This window comes from Chionomys nivalis, chromosome 18 (assembly GCF_950005125.1).
Source record: "Chionomys nivalis chromosome 18, mChiNiv1.1, whole genome shotgun sequence".
Lineage (NCBI taxonomy): Eukaryota > Metazoa > Chordata > Mammalia > Rodentia > Cricetidae > Chionomys > Chionomys nivalis.
The window spans coordinates 6,065,395-6,088,797 of NC_080103.1; the positions used below are offsets into that span (position 1 = coordinate 6,065,395).

Consider the following 23,403-nt stretch of genomic DNA (forward strand, 5'->3'; position numbering starts at 1 on the left):
ATGTCTACTTAATTTTGGAGAAGTACTGTTTGTCTCAGAAGAGAGTTAATTAAATTGTACTTCTCTTTAGAATTAGCACTTAGGGTTGATACCTTATAGCTTTGGTGATATTTGTAGCAGTCTGCCAATATCTTCCATACTTTCTTTTTAATAACTTATTTTTATTTTATGTGCATTGGTGTGTATGTTTGTGTGAGGAGGTTGGGTCCCCAAAACTGGAATTGCAGACAGTTGTAGCTGCCATGTGGATGCTAGGAGTTGAGCCAGGGCCCTCTGGAAGAGTAATCAGTGAGCCATCTCTTCAGCCCCTATCCTTCCATACTTGTGCCAGGTTCTTATTATTGTTTATTTATTTTTTTTAGATTTGCCAAATCTCTTTTTCCTCCTTTTCTCCCTTCTATTGTGCCAAGGATCAAAACCACGGTACCAGATGTATATGTACACCATCACCGAACTACAGTCTCCGCCTACCAAGTTTATTTTTACCTTGGTTGATAGCTGTCTTAGTCTATTGCTGTGAAGAGACACCATGACCACAGCAGCTTATAAAGGAAAGCATTTAATTTGTGCTGGCTTACAGTTCAGAGGGTGAGTCCATTGTCAAAAGGGCAGGGAGCATGGGAGCATGTAGGCAGACATGGTGCTGGAGAAGTAACTGGACATTTCTACATCCAGATCTGCAAGCAGCAGGAAGAGAGGTCCACTGGGCTTAGCTTGGGTTTCTGAAATCTCAATGCCAACCCCATTGACACTCTTCTTCCAACAAGGACACACCTCCTAATCCTTCAAATAGTCTCATTTCCTGGTGACCAAGTGTTCAAATCTGTGAGCCTGTGGGGCCATTCTTAATTCAAATCACCAAATATCATTGCCAAGTAATGGTATTGTGTTGTGTTTTTGAAGTACGACTTGTTCTGAAACTCTTATGTAATCTAGGCAGGTCAAGAACTTAACAGCAATCCTCTTGCCTTACCTGCCCCAGTGCTGGGTTTACAGGCGTGAGCCACCATGCCCAGCTCCTTGCCAATTATAATATAAGCAGCACTTTGGGCTTATGTCCTTTATATTACTATCTTGAACAGAGACCAGGGTAATTTCTTCTGTTAACTTGTTGAGTAAATCTCTTCTTAATGAGAAACAGTAGCACTCACAGACTCACACTTGGTACCATGCTTTTTTCAGGGAATTGTCAATATTTCCCTCTGACGATTGCTAAGTTTTAGAGATTACTACTTCTAGGATGGTATAGAAGCCACCTCTAAAGTCATCTCATTAAAACGGTACATTTAGAGATAGTTTCATTCCTTATAGACTCTGAAATGAAACTTGTTCTTTCTCTAGTTTGCTTTCTATTAGGGGCTTTTATAGCCCCATTTGAGGAATTTGTTCTGCAGGTTTGTTTGTGTATGTTTAAGCTCCTTTAGGGAAATGAAATGGAGAGATTATATTCCTGGGAAGCACATAGTTAATTGCTGGGATTAGTTAAATTTGGAAGGAGCTCAGCTATCTGGTCTGCATTAGGGTAGGTGGGAAATGGTGCAGGATGGAATCACTGTTCTGTAGTATTTGCCAGGACATGAGAAATACATTGTTTCTGCTTTGGTAGAAAACATGGTCTTTCATTTAATTGAAATGTTTTGTTTTGTTTTGTCATCTCTCTCTCTCTCTCTCTCTCTCTCTCTCTCTCTCTCTCTCTCTCTCTCTCTCTCTCTCTCTCTGCTTGTGCACACTAGGAATCAACTATAGGTCTTGCACAGCTGAACCACACCCAAGTTCTTTATGTGGAAATTTGAAAGTAGAGATCACAGATTTACTAATATCTAAAGACCAATTGAGATATTATTTGTGTAATAATTATATTTATATCTTTAAAATATGTGAATTGGTCAGGTGTAAATTATACAGCCTTTAAATTCTAGCCCTTGTGAAGCAGAAGCTTCTAGAGTTTGTAGACCATTTGGGCTACAGAATGAGCTCCAAGCCAGGCGGTGGTGGCGCACGCCTTTAATCCCAGCACGAGGCAGAGGCAGGCGGATCTCTGGGAGTTCGAGACCAGCCTGGTCTACAAGAACTAGTTCCAGGACAGGCACCAAAGCTACAGAGAAACTCTGTCTCCAAAAAAAAAAAAAAAAAAAAAAAGCTCCATACTGGCATAGCATGGTGGCTCACCCCTTTAATCCCAGTATTTGTGAGGCTGAGGCAGGCATTTCTCTTTGAGTTCAAGTCTACATAGGGAGTTCCAGACAGGCCAGAGCTACACTGATACCCTCTCTCAAGAAAAAGAAGAATGAGTTCTATGTCAGTTTGGTGACATAGCAGTGAGACCCTGTCTCAAAACAAAAACAGGTTGTTGGATAATAGCTCAGATTTGATTTCAGTCTCCAGGACTTGTGAAAAATGCTGGGCGTGGCCCTAGCACTGGGAGAGAAGGACACAGATTCCTGGGGCTTGCTGGCCAACCAGCCTAGCCTACTTGGTGTTTCTCTGAAACTGTAAGCAAGACACCACAATTAAAACAATTAAATCTTTTTCTTTTTTTTTTTTTTTTTTTTTTTTTTTTTTGGTTTTTCGAGACAGGGTTTCTCTGTGGTTTTGGAGCCTGTCCTGGAACTAGCTCTTGTAGACCAGGCTGGTCTCGAACTCACAGAGATCCGCCTGCCTCTGCCTCCCAAGTGCTGGGATTAAAGGCGTGCGCCACCACCGCCCAGCCAATCTTTTTCTTTATAAGAGTTGCAATGGTCATCATAGTGTCTCTTCACAGCAATAAAAACCCTAAGACAATTGTCACTAAATTAAGAGAAGTGGGGCTGGAGAGATGGCTCAGTGGTTAAGAGCATTGCCTGCTCTTCCAAAGTTCCTGAGTTCAATTCCCAGCAACCACATGGTGGCTCACAACCATCTGTAATGAGGTCTGGTGCCCTCTTCTGGCCTGCAGGCATACACGCAGACAGAATATTGTATACATAATTAATAAATAAATATTAAAAGAGAGAAGTGCTAAGTCCATTCTGTATAGTACACATCTATCTAAAGCTGCTATTACTGGAGCCATGATTATTATTTAAATTTTTTAAAGATTTATTTATTTATTATGTATACAGCGTTCTGTCTGCATGTATACCTGCAGTGCAGAAGAGAGCACCAGATCTCATTACAGATGGTTATGAGCCACCATGTGGTTGCTGGGAATTGAATTCAGGACCTCTGGAAGAGCAGCCAGTGTTCTTAACCACTGAGCCTTCCTCTCGAGCTCCTATTATTTAAAATTTTTAAAGTTGAGACTGGACAGTAAGGGCACAAGCCTTTAATCCCAGCACCCTAGAGGCAGAGACAAGATCTTTGTGAGTTCAAGGCTAACCTGTTCTACAGAGCAAGTTCTAGGATAGCCAAGGCTATCCTACACAGAGAAACCCTGTCACAAAAACAAAACAACAACAACAAAAAAAACACTGTATGTTTGTGTTTGAGTGAGAATATGCCATTGTGTATGTTCAGGTGTCTGGGGGCCCAAAGAAGGTATTGGATCCTCTGGAGTTAAAGGCAGTTGTAAGCCACCAACCTTCCCTGATGTGGGAAGTGAACTTGGGTTCTCTAACCACTGAGCCATTTATTCAACCCTTAAATTTTTTTTTATTAGCGCGCGCGCGCGCGCGTGTGTGTGTGTACACATACCTGTGGTTACAGGAGCATATGGAGATAGGTGATCATTTTGAGAGTTGCCTCTTGCCTTCTACTACATAGGTACTAAGGATTGAATTCAGGTCATCAGACTTCCCAGCAGATAGGTACCTTTACCCACTGAGCCATCTTGCTAGCCATTGTTGGTTTAAACTGTTTTTTTTTTATTATTTTTATTTTTATTTTTTGAGATGTTAATAAAATTGTATCATTTTCCTTTTTCCCTTTCTGCCCTAGGTTTTGTTGTAAAGAATTTAGTTACATTTATTTTTCCATTTTGTGAGGAGGTTATGTATGTGCCTTTGTGCTTGGGGTAAGGTCAGAAAACAACTTGAGAATTGTTTGTTTTGAGATAGGGTTTCTCTGTAGCTTTCTTTGAATGTGCGGTGACCAGGCTGACTTTGAATTCACAAGAGATCTGTCCACCTCTTCCCGAGTACTGGAATCAAAGGTGTGCGCCACCACCTGATTGGTTCTTTTTTGTTATTACTGTTTTTATTATTCTCTAGAGACAAGGGCTCACTGAAACTTGCAGCAATCCTCCTGCTTCTGCTTCCCAAATGCTGGGACGACAGCCATGTGTCACCATCACCATTCTGAGTTCACTCTTGAGAACTTTTTAAAGACTTTATAATAATAACAAGAAGTTTGTTACAGTTCACTATTTTAGAGTCCAAGATTAATGATTTGGGGCTGGAGAGATAGTTCAGTTGCTTCAGAGAAGCACTGGCTTCTCTTTCAGAGGTCGTGAGTTCAATTCCCCAGCAACCACATGGTAGTAAGCCATCTCTAGTAAGATCTGATGTAATCTTCATACATGTCCGTATATATGCGGAGCACTCATACAGAAAAATATAAAGTTTAAATTTTTTTCTTTCATTTTTTTGTTTTTTCAAGACAGGGTTTATCTGTGTAACAGTCCTAGCTGGCCTGGAACTTGGGTTTGTAGATAGACCAGACTGGCCTTGAACTCCCAAGTTCTGGGATTAAAGGCCTGAGCCACCGCTCAACCCAAGCTTAAAAAATATTTTTAAAAATACACTTAAAGACTCCATATAGCCGGGCGGTGGTGGCGCACGCCTTTAATCCCAGCACTCGAGAGGTAGAGGCAGGCAGATCTCTGTGAGTTCGAGGCCAGCCTGGTCTACAAGAGCTAGTTCCAGGACAGGAACCAAAAGCCACGGAGAAACCCTGTCTCGAAAAATCAAAAAAAAAAAAAAAGACTCCATCTAGTGACAGTCTGTTTGTTGGCCTCTTAGTTACCTCTTGGTCGAAATTTAGGTAAGGGCTACACATAGTGGGAAAGGGGAAATAGGCCGGTAGTGGAGTGGGAGGAGGACAGAGAGAGGGAATGGATATGAGGGAACCACTGAGATTGAGGGTGTGTATGTGTATGAATGAGACTTTTTCTAAAGTTTAAATGATTACTTTTTGCTCTGTCACAACCACTTCCCAGCATATTTTCCCAAAGATTACAGTTTTCAACTCCCCAGCATTATTAGTCTGATTATGAGAGTAAATTTGGGAAATGTATGGTCTAAAATGTACATTGCTGTCTTCCTGTATTGTATCTATAGCAAATAAGACTGAAGTTTTTACTGTCAAAGCAGAATGTAGAGAAGCGCACTCCCTATAGCATAAGTTGTCCCATTGCTTGAGAGTTGAAACCCATTTCCAGCCTTGATATGGGAGAGGAAGGACAGTGCTGTGGTTGTTAGAAGCGCGTGTAGACTCTACTTGTCACTCTCATTCGTTGTGTACTCTTAGGGAAGTTTTTGTTTGTTTTTTTGTGGATTTTTTGGTCACAGTTTCACACAATGAGAATAACCTGAATTCCATAGGAATGTGAGAATGAAATGATTTGTGTGTGTGTGTGTGTGCTTCTTAGCCCATTCTAGCATTTGTTCAAATATTGATCCCCTCTATCTTCCTTGTCCTTATTTCCTTAGTCACATACCTTTTATTTTTCTTCCTGCTTACTGTACTTTTTTGCATCTGACTGTGGTAACATGTCACTTGGAATGCACATTGTTGGAGGAGTCTTTCTTTTGTGTGTACTTAGGAGAAAATAATTTCCAGGAGCAGACAAAGATTCTCCATGCTTTTTCTCACCTATTGTTCATTATTAGTGTTGAGGTATGAAATTTGAAGAATTTCTTTGTTTTCTTTTTATTTAAAATAATATTTAGCTGGACATAGTATTACTTAGAAGACTGAGGCAGAATCACAATTTCAAGGCCATCCTGAGACTTTTTACTTGAGCTTCTTCTCTGTGTCTTTTGTGAAAGTTAAATAATTAAACTAGTAATTATTTGGAAAGCTGGACATTGTGATGTACCCCTGTAACCCCAGCACTTAGAAGAGGCTGAAGTGTAAGAATGGAGAATTCAAAACTAGTTTGGATTATATTGGAAGTTCTATGTCAATCTGGGCTGCATAGAGAGACCTCTGTTATGCCCAAATCCGTGGGTCCCCACAAAAGCCAACAAAGGAGTCCCATATGTAAAAGCAAAGAGCCTTTATTTTAACCAAGTTTGCAAACTCGGTCTCTCTGCATGTCCAACATATTGGAATATCCAGAGAGCCAGAGCCCCGAGCTCAATTAGAATTGGGTTTTTATAGTAGTAAAGGTGGAGGTAAGGGGGTCTCTGAGATTCAGGGCCCTTGATTGGCTGACATTTGTCTAGGGGTGTCCTGGTGAAGTGCTGGCAGGTGTTTCTATCTATAGTGCTTGGAATGCCAGGAATTTCCTTTTGAATGGTCTGCTCTTGGGTGTGGGGGTCAGGTAACCTCAGCCTGTCAGGCATTGTCTCAGGGTGAACTATTGAGACTCAGGAGTCCCTTGTCCCTGGCCAGAGTCCCAGGTGATAGTGGCTGGAGGAAGTAAAGAACTTCCTTTCTGCCCAGACTTAGATGATCATAGCTGGCCTTCACACCTCCACTCCATTCTCCAAAAAACCAAAACAACAACAAAAAAACAAAAACAAGTGGGGGCTGGAGAAATGCCTCAGCAGTTAAGAGCACTTGCTGCTCTCCACTACAGGACTGAACGTCTGAGCATCAGAAGTTACAATAGGCTTAGGTGTTTCTGCAGCGTTGCCTATGATGTACTCTGCACCTTCCCTGCAGTCTTGGTTCTGAGCAACGTGAAACTCCATGGCTGTTACTCCAAGGAACACCAGTGAGCACTGGCCAAAACACCTGAGCTCTGAATGGAGACTGTTGTGTGTTAGACACACAGTGTTTTTACTACACATACAGTTTCCTGCTCTTCTTACAGAAAACGAAGACTTGTTTTTTGTTTGTTTTTGTTGTTGTTGTTTGAAAAAGGGTTTCTGTGTGAAACCGTCTTGGCTGTCCTGGAACTCACTGTTTAGACCAGGCTGGCCTCTAACTCATAGATCCACCTGCCTCTGCCTCCCAAGTCTGGGATTAAAGGCATGTGCCACCATTGCCGAGCTGAAAACGAAGACTTTTATAGTATTTTCTTACCATCATTCCTCAACAAACAAGCTGCATACTAGTGTATCTTTACTTTGTTTTGTTTTGTTTTGAGACAGGGTCTCACTATTTAGCTCTGGCTGTCCTGGAACTCAGTATGTAGACCAGGGTGGCCTAGAACTCTGAGATCCACCTGCCTCTTCAGACTAGTTTATTTGCCGGGCAGTGGTGGCGCACGCCTTTAATCCCAGCACTCGGGAGGCAGAGGCAGGTGGATCTCTGTGAGTTTGAGACCAGCCTGGTCTACAAGAGCTAGTTCCAGGACAGGCTCCAAAACCACAGAGAAACCCTGTGGGCGGGGGGGGGGGGGGGGGGGGGGGGGGGGGGGGGGACCGACCAAACCAGACTAGTTTATTTTGTGTTACAATGTTTTTTATTTTATTGATTGATTTAAGTCATGAGTTTCTGTAGGTCTGGCTGACTTTGAATTCCCTATGTAGTCAAAGCTGTTATTGAATTCCTTATTCTCTTGTCTTTACCTCTAGGAAACTGAGATTATAGACAGGGACCACAAACCCTGCCTAGAATTGTCTGTCTGTCTATATGTTTTTATTGAGATAGGGTCTCAATATGTAGCTTTGATTGATCCGAACTTGCTGTGTAGTCTAGGCTGACCCAAAACAGAGATCCACCTGATTCTGCCTACTGAGCTCTGCAGCTAAAGCTGGTTATCATGACTAACCTGGAATTTTTTTTTTAAACATTTGTTTTGTTTGCTTATGTCATTTGGATCAAAATTGTTAAGGGGACCTTGCAGAGGACTTACGTTTATTTGCCAACACCCACATACCCACGTTGTTGTCCAATGTTGTTCTTAAAAAATGTGTCCCGTGGGCTGGAGAGATGGCTCAGAGGTTAAGAGCACTGACTGCTCTTCTAAAGGTCCTGAGTTCAATTCCCAGCAACCACATGGGGACCCCCAACCATTTGTAGTGAGATCTGGGGCCCTCTTCTGGTGCTGCAAGCAGAATACTGTACACATAATAAATAAATATTAAAAAAAAAAAAAAGTGTCCCGTCGTCCCATCCCGTGTCGTCGTCGTCCGTGGTGTGTGCCCCCCCCCCCCCCGCGCTCATGGAGCAGCAGCGAGCTCAGGCGGGTGCGAGCAGACCCATAGACACAAAGGGTAGCCATAAAAACATTTATTGGGGGGGAGAGAGGAGGAGGAGGAGGAGGAGAGAGGCAAAGCCCCGTGTGTACACCGGGAGAAAACAGAAGGAGAGAGAGAGAGATGTCAGCGGAGGTCAGAGGTAAAAAAGGAGTGGGCATGGCAAGGCGGGACCGAAAGAATAACACACATGACATCTGTACCTCCAGTTTCAGAATGGCCTCCGTGAGCACCAGGTGCATACTCCATGCACGTAAATATATGCAGGCACTCACACACATACATATAAAATAAATCTTTTTGGTTTGGTTTGTTTTTTTTTTTTGTTTTTGAGACAGTATTTCTCTGTGTAGCCCTCGTTATCCTGGAACTTACTTTGTAGAACAGGTTGACCTATCTCTGCCTCTCAAGTGCTGGAATTAAAGGTGTGTGCCACCACATCTGGTAAGAAATCATTTTTAGAAATCAAGTGAATTTTGCTCTGTGATGGTGGCACACTCCTGCAGAGGCAGGTGGATCTCTGATTTTTAGAGATCCTGTTAAAGGATTTGTTGCAAATTCCAGGCCAGCTTCGTGGGACCCTACCTCAAAACAAACAAACAAAAACAAAACAGGGAGGCCTGTGACAGGCAACTGCAGTGTGACCAGGGAGGCTAGAAGTGCTAACTGAGGACATGCTTGTTGACTTTGAAGCCAAGACCTGACAGAATGGTGAGAGCACTGGACATGTGCTGGAGAAACCGAAAGAACCGCAAGTGCAGAACAGAGATGGACGGGGCGGTGGTGGCGCACGCCTTTGATCCCAGCAGAGGCAGGAGGTTCTCTGTGAGTTTGAGGCCAGCCTGGTCTATAATAGCTAGTTCCAGGATAGCTGTTACATAGAGAAACTCTGTCTCGAAACCTCCTACCCCCCCTCCCAAGAGTCAGAGAAGTCAAAGAAGTAGTTTTGTGTTTTTGCCATTAAATAGTTGAAGTTCTCAATCTGAGTTAGGATAAGAAGTGGTATACAGATGCATCGTCTCTTAACTTTTTATGGTTTAAAAAACAGTTTTTATACATTATGTAAAACAATGTGTAGTCAGTAAAAACAAGCTAAATTTTTGAATTTTGGTCTTCATTGATGACTAGCAACATGATAATCCTGGTAGTTACTGAAGAATGGCAGCAAGCCCCAACTCCCAGACAGACAATAAGATCAGGGAAGACAGCTGATAGTTAGCAACATAAGGTAATTAGATAGGTTAAATGCAATTCTGCCCTGTGATTTTGATTTTTGTTTGTTTTTTTTTTTTGTTTGTTTTTTTTGGGTTTTTTGTTTTTGTTTTCGAGACAGGAATTCTCTGTAACAGCTCTGATTGTTCTGGAACTTGCTTTGTAGACCAGGCTAGCCTCGAACTCGCTGCTTCTGACTTCCCTGGGATTAAACACCAACAACAACCAGCCAGTTGATTCTTTCTTGTTTGTTTGTTTTTCAAAACAGATGGCATTTAATTTGTATTTTAATAAATAAAACTTGTCTGAAGATCAGAGAGTGAAACAGCCCCACTGGTCAGCCTTACAGACCAGGCAATGATAACAGACACCTACCTTCAATCCTAATGCCAACACTAGTTGCCATAGAAACTGGGCAGCACATGCCTTTATTTCCAGTGGTGCACACCTTTAATCCCAGCCCTAGAGAAGATTATAAAACGAGAAGAGGGTGCTGGAGAGATGGCTCAGTGGTTAAGAGCTTTTCCTGCTCTTCCAAAGGTCCTGAGTTCAATTCCCAGCAACCACATGGTGGCTCACAACCATTTCTAATGAGATTTGGTGCCCTCTTCTGGTCTGCAGGGATACATGCAGGCAGACCACCGAATACATAATAAATAAATAAATCTAAAAAAATAAAAATAAAAAAATTAGGAGGAGACAGCTCTCAGTATCATTCTGAGATTCCTGAAGGGACAGGATCGTTCCTTGAACTGAGGACTTTTGAGGACTGAGGATACCTTTGGACTGAGGTCAAGGTAAGGTAGCTGCTGGATGCTTTGCTTTTCAGATCTCCAAGTTGAACCCCAATTTCTCTGAGCTTCAACAGACTTTCTCTGTATATCCCTGGCTATCTTAGAACTCGCTCTGATTTGTTTTAAGATGAGGTCTCATTCTGTAGCACAGGCTGGCCTGAACCACACTCAGGATGACATCAGTATGTGGTAATCTACATTCCTTGGCCTCTCAAGTGCTGGGATTACAGGCATGTGCTAATATACTAAAAAAAAAAATTTTCTACTCCCTAAACCCTGAACATGATGTGTAGGATATAGTTAACATTTATGGGTTGATTAGATGGGCAAGCGATATCAGCATATGAAAATACATAGTACTAGGGAGATGTACTATTTGATTTTATTGGGAAGATGTACTATATAATTCTCTCTCTCTCTCTCTCTCTCTCTCTCTCTCTCTCTCTCTCTCTCGTCTCTCTCGTCTCTCTGTCTCTCTCAGTTTCACTGTGTATCTTTGCCTGTCCTGGATCTCATTCTGTAGACCAGGCTGACATGGAACTCATAAAGAGCTGCCTACTCCCGTGTCTGAATGCTGGGGTTAATGGCATGCACCACCACAGCCTAGCCTGTATAATTTTTTTATTGCAGGATTAGAAAGTGTTATGTGACAACTTTTCCTGAGGAGATACGACACACACACACACACACACACGCACATCTGCCCATCCTAGATAGGGAGCCTATTGGCAGACCAATGTTCACCTTAGTGGGGTCACCTACAGGAAGGAATATGGTGAGGTTTAGTTGTAGTGGTGATGGCTTGCAAAGCTGGAAACCTGGAGCACAGTGCACAGCCTGCAGCAGCTCAACAGGTTGGGTTGGAAGTGTCCTTTCTGGTGGCTCAATTGGTCTGAGCCTCTTCCAGGCGCTCATCTGATTTTTTTTGTTTCTTCCAAGGCCAGTGGTTCTCAACCTGTGGGGTGTGACCCCTTTGGGGGGGCTAACAGTCCTTTTTCAGGGGTCACTTAAGACTATCAAAAAGCATAAGATATTTACATTATGATTCATAATAGTAGCAAAATTATAGTTATGAAGAAGCAGTGAAATAGTTTTATGATTGGGCTCACCACAACATGAGGAACTATATTAAAGGGTCACCGCATTAGGCAGTGCAGTTCTTTTGGTCTCTGCTTCCAGGCAGTTTGACTGGTCTGGATCAGCTCTCTGTAGCCTGTACTGCTTATATACTATGGAGAAAGGTGGAGAAGAGATTTTGGTGATACTAGTGGGGATATATAGGAAAAGTCATAAAACTTTTGAAGTTTTACGATTTTGGGGGCTAAAGAGATGGTTCAGAGGTTAAGGGCACTGGCTGTTCTTCCCAGAGGACCCAGGTTCAATCCTCAGCACCCACATGGCATCTCACAACTGTCTGTGACTCTGGTTCCAGGGCATCTGACATCTTCATACATATGCAAATAAAATAGTTATAGTTAAATAATTTCTTTAAAGTTAAGATTTTTTTTTTTTTTTTTTTTTACCTAGATCTATATAGAATTGAGGGTTGATAAAAGGGCTCATCTGTATAATGTTATTTGAATATACATTTTTGGGACTGACCATTTGGTATTGGATAACCAGTTGGTGTGCTCTTTTCAGGTTAAGAGTATTTCTCTGACATCGGGTGGTGGTGGTGCACACCTTTAATCTCGGCACTCGGGAGGCAGAGGCAGGCGAATCTTCATAAGTTCGAGACTAGCCTGATCTACAAGAGCTAGTTTTAGGACAGGTTCCAAAGCTACAAAGAAACCCTGTCTCGAGGAAAAAAAAAGAAAAAAGAACATTTCTCTGGTTCTCAGCGTGCCTTAGTTCCCTGTAGTAGTTTGTATAGGTTTGAGGCCTCCTGAACTTTCTTCAGTCCATGTTAGCGTATCTGTTGTTACCCTTGTTCAGCTCTTGTTTAAGGTAGTCACGTTGGTGAGACTTTATGGATATAGCTTCAGACATTTCTAGAAACTACAATCTCATAGCAAAACTACATGTTTTCTGTCTTTTTTTCTCCTGTCCCAATCCCTGAACCTTAAGTATGGGGATTGTGTTTTATATAGGCTCTGCAACTCTGCATTTTGATAGATTGTGGTTTTTTGAAATGGTTGCTGTCTATTGCAGAGAGAAATTTACTTGATGCGGGGGGAGGGCCATACTTATTTGTGGATAAAAGGTAATTATTTAGAATGTAGTTATGGATAATGCTGATTTAGTAAAGTGGTTTAATCCCAGAACATGGAAAGGGAGAGGCAGGCAGATCTCAGATCTCTGAATTCAAGGCCCTTTTGGTCTACATAGTGAGTTCCAGGACTGTGTAGAGAAACTCTGTCTCAAAAAAATAATATACATATAACATATTTTTTTTGTTTGTTTGTTAGGGTAGGAGGGTAGTGCATATGCCATAGCATAGGACAGAAGGCAACTTTTAGGAACCGACTCTTTCCTTCTGCCATGTGGGCTCTAGGATTGAACTCAGGTCATCAGGTTTGGCAGCAAGCACCGTTGCCCTTCTTGCTGGCTTTATTTGTTGTTGTTGTTGTTTCAGTTTATTTTTTAAAAATTTGTGTACATGTGTTTTGGCTACAAAGAGACCAGAGAGGGCTCTGGATTCCATGGAACAGGAGTTTTATTAATGCTTATAAGCTGCCATTGTGGGTTCTGGAAGCTGGACCCCAGCTTCTACCAAGTGTTCTTAGTTGTTTCTCCAGCCCCGTTGTTTGTTTGTTTGTTAACAGGATATGATGCTATAGCTGCTCTGAAGTTGTAGATCCTCCTGATTCAGACTCCCAAGTGCTGGGATTATAGGCACTCTTATCTCCAGCATTAATGATTTTGTTTTTACTTTTAATTTTTGTTGTTTTGTTTTTTAAAACAACATTTGTCTGTGTAGCCCTGACTGTCTCAGAACTCTCTGTAGACCATGCTGGCCTGGAACTCACAGAGATCTGCCTGCTGGGATTAAAGGCATATGCCACCACATTTTTGTTTGTTTTTAAAGAACCATCTACATGAGTATAGTGTGGATTTCGTGTCCCTTTTATAATTAAAGGCCTTGGTGACTGCAGTGTATTTGAAGTTTATTTTCATTGCTAAAGTTACTGGAGAAATAATATAGATGTTGTAGGACAATAATAGCATTGGAAGTTAGCTCTGTTATCTGTAATTTTAAACATATGTTATATGAATTATTTTTTTTGGAACATGACTAACAAAAGCTCAGTAGACAAAAATGGGGTTCAACCTAAAGGTTAGAAAAGCAAAGCAGCTAGCCACTGGCTCTTACCTCTACCTTAGTCTGAAATGGTGATCCTGCCTTTAGGAATCTCAGAGTGAGACTGAGAGCTGTCTCCTCCATTTTATAATCCTTTCTAGGGCTGGGATTAAAAGCATACACCACAGAGATTAAAGGCAGGCATCTGGTTTTAACGGCAACTAGTGTGGCTTTTAGTATTAAAGGTGTATGTTACCACTGCCTGGTCTGTAAGGCTAATCAGTGGGGCTGTTTCACTCTCTGATTTTCAGATAAGCTTTATTTATTAAAATATAAATGAAATGCCACTACATTTTTTTATTATTAATATTTCACACCTGCTTTTTGGTTTGCATAAGGAACTTTTTTTTGGATTTTTTTTTTGAGACAGGGTTTCTCCATAGCTTTTTGGTTCCTGTCCTGGAACTAGCTCTTATAGACCAGGCTGGCCTCGAACTCACAGAGATCCGTCTGCCTCTGCCTCCCGAGTGCTGGGATTAAAGGCGGACACCACCGCCCAGCCCTGCATAAGGAACTTTATTCTGATCGTTCTTTGTGTTTTTTCCGTAGAATGGATAGAATGACAGAAGATGCTCTTCGCCTGAATCTTTTGAAGAGGAGTTTGGACCCAGCAGATGAGCGAGATGATGTCCTGGCAAAACGCCTCAAAATGGAAGGTCATGAGGCCATGGAACGTCTGAAAATGTTGGCCCTTCTCAAAAGGAAAGATTTGGCAAACCTTGAGGTGCCACATGAGTTACCTACCAAACAAGATGGCAGTGGTGTCAAGGGTTATGAAGAGAAACTCAATGGGAATCTCAGGCCTCATGGAGACAACAGGACTGCTGGAAGGCCAGGCAAAGAAAATATCAGTGATGAGCCTGTGGATATGAGTGCTAGACGGAGGTATGGTGCAGTTAGCTGCCTCCAGAAGTAGGGTCTTTTTTAAATAAGCTTGTGAAATGGTATGAATTCCAGTGAAAGGGAGGTGATTTTCATCCTAAAGCTGCCTTTCTTGTTATTTCTGTCTTGTTATTTTGCAGCAGGTCTCACACTATAGCCATGCTGGTCTTGAACTTTTGGCGGTCCTCTTGCCTCAGCATCTCAGTGTTGGGATTACTTATGTGAGCTACCACATGATGATGTCTTCTTGAAAGAAGATCTGTGTCCTCTGGCTTAAGTTGACCATGAATTCCTCTCATTTCCAGATGAAGCTAGGTAGCTCACATGGAAAGTCACAGTTCTTACCTAAGATAAACTGATTATTTCTGAGGACCAGAGATGTGACAAAGTAATGAGTGATGCTTGGTACACAGTCATGAGAACTGGAGCTTAAATCTTAGGAGGATGGGGGGAATCTTTCGCCAGACATGGTGGTGCATGCCTTTTTAGTCCCAACACTCAGTTGGCAGAGGCATGCAGATCGCTGGGTGGTGGTGGCATTTTTCTAGCTCAGTCAGTAGAGCATGAGACTCTTAATCTTGGGGTCATGGGTTCAAGCCCCATGTTGGATGCCAAATGAAACACAATTGATAAAAACTCAGAGACAGAAATTGGGGTTCAACCTAAAGCTCTGAAAAGCAAAACAGCCAGCCACTGGCTCTTACCTCCACCTCATTATGAAATGGCGATCCTGCCTCTCAGAATCTCAGAATGAGACTGTGTGTTGAGAGCTGTTTCCTCCCAATTTATAATCGTCTCTAGGGCTGGGATTAAATGCGTGCACCGCCGTCATTAAAAGCATGCACCACCCAGTTTCTATGGCAACTAGTGTGGCTACTAGGATTAAAGGTGTGTGTCATTATGGCTACTGAGATTAAAGGTGCGTGTTACCATAATCTGGAGTTTAAGGCTGGCCAGTGGGACTGTTTTAGTCTCAGATCTTCTGGCAGTCTTTATTTATTAAAGTACAGTTGAAATGCCACCACATGACACCAGCGCTCCTGAAGAATATAAGGGTGATCTGCTCACACAACAGGTTGTTCTGTAAGAATGAACTAAGGAGAGACATGATCTCTTTGATAGGAATTAAAGCAAGGCCATTGGATAGATGGCTCAATGGTTAAAAGTACTTGTTGCCCTTGCAGAGGACCTGGGTAACAATCTTCTGAAACTTCAGTTCCAATAGATTCAACTCCCTCTTCTGACTTCCAGGCATGCATGTGGTAAACATAAATATATATCGGCAACACATTAAATAAACAAGTCTTTAAAAGAGAACAAAAGAATAAGAAAAATATGGAAGATGAAATTTGTAACATGAGACCTTTTGTCTTTGTTGCCTAAATACCACTAATGGGGTGAGTTCTAGTATTTGTGAAATAAATGTGTGTAAAGTGAAAACTAGTGTAACTACTGTTTTAAAATGGTAGAGAAAACAGGTTTTTTTTAAAAAGATTTACTTATTTATTATGTATACAACATTCTGCTTCCATGTATGGCCGCACACCAGAAGAAGGCGCCAGATCTCATTGCAGATGGTTGTGAGCCACCATGTGGTTGCTGGGAATTGAACTGAGGACCTCTGGAAGAGCAGCCAGTGCTCTTAACCACTGAGCTATCTCTCCAGCCCCTGAAACAACTGTTTTTTCTTCTGTTGGCTTGTGGTGGGACTTGAACCCAAAGTTATCCATCTACCACAATGATGAGATATAAGATTTGCATCACATCCAGGCAGATAAAAAGTAGGAGCTTTCAGAGGTAAAGAGTGTTATCAGCTCTTCTGGAGGTCCTGAGTTCAATTCCCAGCAACCACATGGTGGCACACGGTCATCTATAATTGGATCTGATGTCCTCTCTTGGCATGTAGGTGTACATCCAGGTAGAGCAAGCACTGTTTGTGTGTGTGTGTGTGTGTGTGTGCGCGCGCGCGCGCGCGTGCGACTGAAATGAAAACTTGACTTAGGCTTTGTTTTATCTATGTCATCTGTTTAATATGTATCTGGATTGTATCTAAGCATAAAGTGTTGTTTCTAGTGTAAGTTACTGATGTCACACAGTTCCAACATGTTCGTTTAGGAATATTTCTGCCCAGCTTGGTATTAAGCAGTCTCTAAGCAATAGATGGTGTTGTAATAGGAGCGGCAGGGCTGCGTCTCCGGCACCCAGCCGCCCACATGGCTAGCTTATGCCCCGAAATAATTACACGGAAACTGTATTCTTTTTAACTTTTTTTTTTTTTTTTTTTGGTTTTTCAAGGCAGGGTTTCTCTGTAGCTTTGGTGCCTGTCCCGGAACTAGCTCTTGTAGACCAGGCTGGCCTCGAACTCAGAGATCCGCCTGCCTCTGCCTCCCAAGTGCTGGGATTAAAGGCGTGCGCCACCACCGCCCGGCTCACGGAAACTGTATTCTTTTAATCACTGCCTGGCCCATTAGCTCCAGCCTCTTATTGGCTAGCTCTTACATATTGATCTAACCCATTTTTAATATTCTGTGTAGTACCACGAGCTGGCTTACCAGGAAAGATCTTAACCTGCGTCTGTCTGGAGAGAGAGAATCATGGCGACTCCTGACTCGGCTTTTTTCTCCCAGCATTCTCTTTGTTTACTCCACCCACCTAAGGGCTGGCCTATAAATGGGCCTAGGCAGTTTTTTTATTAACCAATGACCTTCCTCCATCATTTCCCCTTTTTCTGTTTAAACAAAAAAAGGCTTTCATTTTAACATAGTAAGATTACATATAGCAAAACAGTTATCAAGCAAGAATTACAGTTACAATATTTATATCTATTTTATCTTTTATCATAACTAAGGAAAACTATAACTATAACTAACCATTCTTTAACTCCATCAAAGACTCCAGAAGGATATAATACTAACTAAGTAAACAAAAAGTAAGTAACTTCTAAAATTCTAGAAATGACAGAGACATCTTGCTGCCTGCACAGCCACGTAAAGTTCTTTTGTACCATTGGGGCATCCATCTTTAGCCTACAGGCCATAGTATTTAGCAGACATTTCCATGAAGCAGGAAATTTTAAAGACAGTTTAGTCACTATCTGCTGTGTCCTGTAGAATGTCTCATAGACTCTTTTATAAATCAGGAACCCCGAAAGATCATCTCACCTTTAGGCAAGTTTAGCAGTCCTCTCTCTGTGGGTTTTCTGTGTCCAGTTTATGCAATAGTCCAGGCAAGAACAGTTTCTTGCCCAAGTGGCTATCAAACTCCATAAGGATCCTCTTTGATGCCCATCTTCCTCTTGAAGTAGATTGGTGCTGACAGGAGCAGATGTGTCTCATTGTCATGAAAAGCCCTAAGTTATTAAAATATTTTAAATGCCATGTTTTGTAGTCTTTGAAAGATATGAAGAATGCCTATCTAATTGAAATATATCTCTATATATCTAGAAAATCTAACTAACATGACTACAAGCTTGACTATTATTGATGATTATCCATTAACAACCTATATTTCCTATTTTACATTACATTTTTAAATGAACTACATAATCATAATACCTTAATCAAGATCAGAAATACATAAACATATAACAAAATTGACCTTAAAATCATACCAATGTAAATTATTCATATCTATATCATATCCCCCTTTAAATGTAAAAGAACATTTATAAACAATATTTGGGAATATGGGCGTAGTTTTTTTTTTTTAAACTGTTTTTTGCTGAATGGGGGCGTCGTTAATTAGGTCTTTTATGGTGTAACCTGTGTGTCAGGGTCATCTCGGTTGGCAGTTGTGTGAAGTAATTTTTTGAGGGTGTTTACAGTAACCTTTTAGGAGGGCGTGGTCTATCATACCATATTGGGATAGAAGAAATCCACAGGGTCGCACCCTCTGTGAAAACAAAAGAAGACCCTCTCCAAAGCATCATATCCTTAGACCCATACTTTGAAATCATAATACCCTTATATCCATTTTGGTTTAGCTTGGCAGCCCATATAATGAAATGTCTCTCTGTACTTAGCTCCTTTACAGTCAAAAATTTTAAAGAAAACATAATAATACAAAGAATCCAGACTCTCTGTGAATTTTTTATTTTTATGTGGCTTATTTTTTTTTATTTTTTTTAATCTATAACTATCTGTACTCTGTCTCTTTAAAGACTTTACCCTTTTTTTAAGACATTAACTTTATTTTTTATATATTTTTTTATCTCTCTCAAGCCTATGTACATTAATCCAACAGTGTCTGAATTAGTTTTATTGTGAATCTGTAATTTTTTTACTATCCAGGAGCATTTTTTAAAATGTTAAGCATTTTTTAAAAAATTAAGTTGTACCATGTACAGATAATACGGTACCGCCTGTGTCCTGCTCAGTTTAAACCTTAACTGTGCTGTTATTATGGTAATTACGGTAGTTTTTGTCTGAGACCAGCACAGTTTAGCATAGAGGAGCTGAGCCGCTCCTGTCTCAGAGCCATTTGGTGCCCCTGAGCCACACACAGTTCCAGGCACACAGCAGTCCACATTGCCATCAAGCAAGACGTAGCATTTTACTCCAAATGATCCATTTAAAAGCTTTGTCTCCAGCAGGAGCCAAACAGAGATCGCAATGGCAGCACAGCCCAGAAAGCCGGCATTTTAAAACAGCCAGTTTTTTTTTTGTTGCTGAGTCAGGACAATTTTTTTTGCTGTAGGCAACCCACAAACAGCAAAAAGCTGTCTTAAATTTTTTTTTTTCTTCTTTTTAAGCCCTCTTAGGTTTTACGTGGAGTTCATTAGCATGTTGGGTGCCACTCTGTTGTAATAGGAGCGGCAGGGCTGCGTCTCCGGCACCCGGCCGCCCACATGGCTAGCTTATGCCCCGAAATAATTACACGGAAACTGTATTCTTTTAATCACTGCCTGGGGGCTGGAGAGATGTCTCAGTGGTTAAGAGCATTGCCTGCTCTTCCAAAGGTCATGAGTTCAATTCCCAGCAACCACATGGTGGCTCACAACCATCTGTAATGGGGTTTGGTGCCCTCTTCTGGCCTACAGACACAGACAGAATACTGTATACATAATAAATAAATAAATAAATAAATAAATAAATATTTAAAAAAAAATCACTGCCTGGCCCATTAGCTCCAGCCTCTTATTGGCTAGCTCTTACATATTGATCTAACCCATTTTTAATATTCTGTGTAGTACCACGAGCTGGCTTACCAGGAAAGATCTTAACCTGCGTCTGTCTGGAGAAAGAGAATCATGGCAACTCCTGACTCGGCTTTTTTCTCCCAGCATTCTCTTTGTTTACTCCACCCACCTAAGGGCTGGCCTATAAATGGGCCTAGGCAGTTTTTTTATTATTTAACCAATGACCTTCCTCCATCAAGATGGCAATCATTTGTGTAGGAATAATGTTTTACCTTAGAAATAGTCTTAGAGAATATACTTACCTTATCAGGACTGGAATTTCATAAAGCTGCTGCTTGGTGACATTAAATACTACTGAATCAAGAAGGGAATTTCCAGACCTCATCATTGCTCACTTATGGCAATCTTTAGTGTGAAAGGATGAAGGAATGTAGAAGTGACAAATAAAACATGAACACAAAATTAAATTCAGGCACTTTGTTTAGTTAATTCTGTTTGGTCTAGAGAACTAAAAGCTCTTTCTCCCTCTAGTGGCATTTTTTCCTGTAATTCCATATTCTCAGCTTGCTGTCTGACTGTGGCTCCAGTGCAGCTCATACACACTTACTAGTCCACAAAGTAGTCATTTTCCTTACTTCTCTCCTGTTCTTTTTCTCGGCCAAACTTAGAGTTATCTCAATCATCAGGATACCTTGTTCCTGTAGGTGAAGTCTGGAATGGTGGTACACTATTCTTGTACTATAACTTAGGAAGCAGAAGCATAGGGTGCTCGCTGTAAGTTCAGAGTTAGCTTGAGCCATAAAGGCCAGCAAGATGGTTCACTGGGTAAAAGCACCTATAACCAAGGCTGATGACTGTAATTTGATTTCTAGAACTCCCACAATGGAAGGAGAAAACTGACTCCACAAAGTTGTCCTTTGACCACATCAGTACCCTGACACATATATACACGCATGTACAGACACTAAATTAATTAAAATTAAAAACAAAAAAGGCTTCTTGGGGGGCTAGAAGTATTACTTGATGGTAGACTACTTCTCTAGCACTCGCATGGTCGGTTCTAGTTTGGATTTCCAGTAACATACAAACACTTACATGTCCCCAAGGATCTGAGACCAAAAAATAAAAAAACCAACAAAGAAACCTTTAGGGTCTTAAAACTAATGATCTATGAGCTTTTAGGTTTTAAAGTCCACACTAAATAAGACCTGTAACCACACCAACTTAACCTGGCCCTGTATACTCCCAGCTGTTTTGTCATAGAAAGCTAGAGCTGTTCCTCAGTGATAGGTGTGCTTAGGTGTCTGTCAGGCGTTGAGTTCTATCCCCAGGTCTAACCACAAATAAAAGGGGGGAAAATAACTTCAGCCAGGCATGATGGTACATTGTTGAGATCATAGTACTTGGAAAATATAGGCCAGAATTGGTTTGTTTGTTTGTTTGGTTGGTTTTTTTTTTGGAGGGGGGGCGTTTCGAGACAGGGTTTCTCTGTGGTTTTGGAGCCTGTCCTGGAACTAGCTCTTGTAGACCAGGCTGGTCTCGAACTCACAGAGATCCGCCTGCCTCTGCCTCCCAAGTGCTGGGATTAAAGGCATGTACCACCACCGCCCGGCTTGTTTGTTTTTTTTAAGACAGTGTTTCTCCATATAGCTTTAGAGCCTGTCCTGGAACTCGCTCTATAAACCAGGCTGGCCTCGAACTTACAGAGATCTGCCTGCCTCTGCCTACCTAGTCCTAGGATTAAAGGCATACGCTACCAACACCTGTCAAGGCAGGGAGATCAGTTACATGAGATGTCTCACATTTAAAAATTAATGGGAGTGGAAGATACATGTGTTGATTAGATTGTTCAAGATCCTTTATATTTGAGCTGCAGAAATATAAAAACAAAGGTTATCTAATGAATAGATTTGGAAGTAAGAAAAGTCTATGTGAAGGATTTTAGATGTCAAAGTAGTTCCTGGATAGTTTCTTTTTGAGGGAAGATGCTAGCTAGAGGGCTAATGTGCCTTTGGTTAGTTCTTTTCCAAGAGACTGTGTACTTTATAGATGATGCTATTCATTTTCTCAAGCCATTATCCACACCTTCTTTTGTGTTTTCTTTATGACTCAACTCTTGACAGGATACATTATCACTTATCAGAACCATGTTATTAGAGTGACCTATTTCCTTTTTGTTCATCAGTAGATGCCTAGACTCTAATGGCTTTGCTCTTTCTCCAGTCCTCTAGATAACTAATGACATAATAGTGACAGCTCAATGATGTGATAATAGGGAAAACGGTTACAATTAAAATATTGTATTAGAGCACTTCAATTTTTAATTTTGTTTTTAAGACAACGTTCATTATATAGCCCGACTGGCCTTGAATTCATTATGTATACTAGACTGACCTTAAGTGCTGGGATTAAAGTGTGAGCCACCACACCGAGCATCTCTCTCTCTTTTTTTTTTTTTTTTTTTTGAATTATTTTTGTTGGTGTGGGTGTTTTGCTTGCATGAATGTCTGTGTACTACGTTTACATAGTACATGGTGGCTGGAAGAGGATGTCAGATCCCTTGGACTGGAGTTACAGACAGTTGTGAGCTACCATGTGGGTGCTGGGAATTGAACCTGGGTCTTCTGGAGGAGCTGACTCCCTAGTCAGTTCTCCCCCTTCCATCCCCTAATTTTCAAAGTTCTCATTACTTCATATATTTGTGTGCCTGCATTGCAGGACTGACAGATTGAGATTAGAAAAGTACTTTGCTAAGCTTTTGCCCTCTCTTATATCCTGGTGTCTTTATTCTAGGAATTGTCTGTCTTTCTCTTGCTGAGTCAGGAAAGACTTAAGTTCCTTTGGATTTCTTTGTTTGTTGTAGTAAAGAAATTTTTTTACCTTTTTAAAGAACTGTCACTGTTGGAATACTGTAATATTTTCCTTTTCTCATCTAGTGAGCCAGACCGAGGAAGGCTAACTCCTTCCCCAGACATAATTGTTTTGTCTGATAATGAGGCTTCCAGTCCCCGGTCCAACTCCCGGATGGAAGAAAGACTCAAAGCAGCCAACTTAGAGATGTTTAAGGTAAAAAAGAAAGGATGTTGGGGTTTTATTTTCTTCCTCCTCATCCTCCTCCTCTTTTTTAAATTTTTTTCTTTTTTCTTTTTTTCCCATGTTCCTTACATTCTCTTTAATTCCCTGGTTTGGTTTTGTATTGTTATTATTTTAATTTGCTTTCTGGATCTAAATAACCACCTACTTGATAAGTTCTTCATACTGATTTTCCACATTGTGTCCTTTTGAGAGGTAGCTGTTCAACCAAGCAGAAAAAATAGTTTGCTAAAGCATGTCATATCCAATATTATTCATCTTTAAAAAATGAAAGAGAACTTCGTTGTTTAAGTCATAAAATAAACCATTAGGTATGATGATATCCTTTATACTATCCAGAGTCTCAAAATATAGATGAATTCTTATTTGTTTATTACATCTATATCAAATACGATTTTTAAAGATTTAGAGGCCATTTTAAAAGAAAACATTGTTTCTTTTTCTGTCAGTCATCTGTTTTGCCAAGAATACACTGATTGACAATAATTTATTTATAGTCTTTTAAGTACTTTTTTTTTTTTATGGTTTTTCGAGACAGGGTTTCTCTGTGGTTTTGGAGCCTACCCTGGAACTAGCTCTTGTAGACCAGGCTGGTCTCGAACCCACAGAGATCCGTCCGCCTCTGCCTCCCGAGTGCTGGGATTAAAGGCGTGCCCGGCTTAAGTACTTTTTGAGTACTCCTGAATGCTATTCTTT

General features: G+C 41.0%; 1 protein-coding gene across 4 annotated transcripts in view; it reads left to right on the forward strand.

Annotated features, from left to right (window-relative positions):
* The window catches only part of Gatad2b (GATA zinc finger domain containing 2B), a 72,914-nt gene that overhangs the window by 33,651 nt on the left and 15,860 nt on the right, over nucleotides 1-23,403 (forward strand). For all 4 annotated transcript variants that reach the window (XM_057793464.1, XM_057793465.1, XM_057793466.1 and 1 more), the window contains exons 2-3: nucleotides 14,145-14,480; nucleotides 22,551-22,680. In XM_057793464.1, coding sequence (XP_057649447.1) covers nucleotides 14,146-14,480; nucleotides 22,551-22,680 — 465 coding nt within the window. In that variant the 5' untranslated portion in view covers nucleotide 14,145. The remainder of the gene's footprint in view (nucleotides 1-14,144; nucleotides 14,481-22,550; nucleotides 22,681-23,403) is intronic.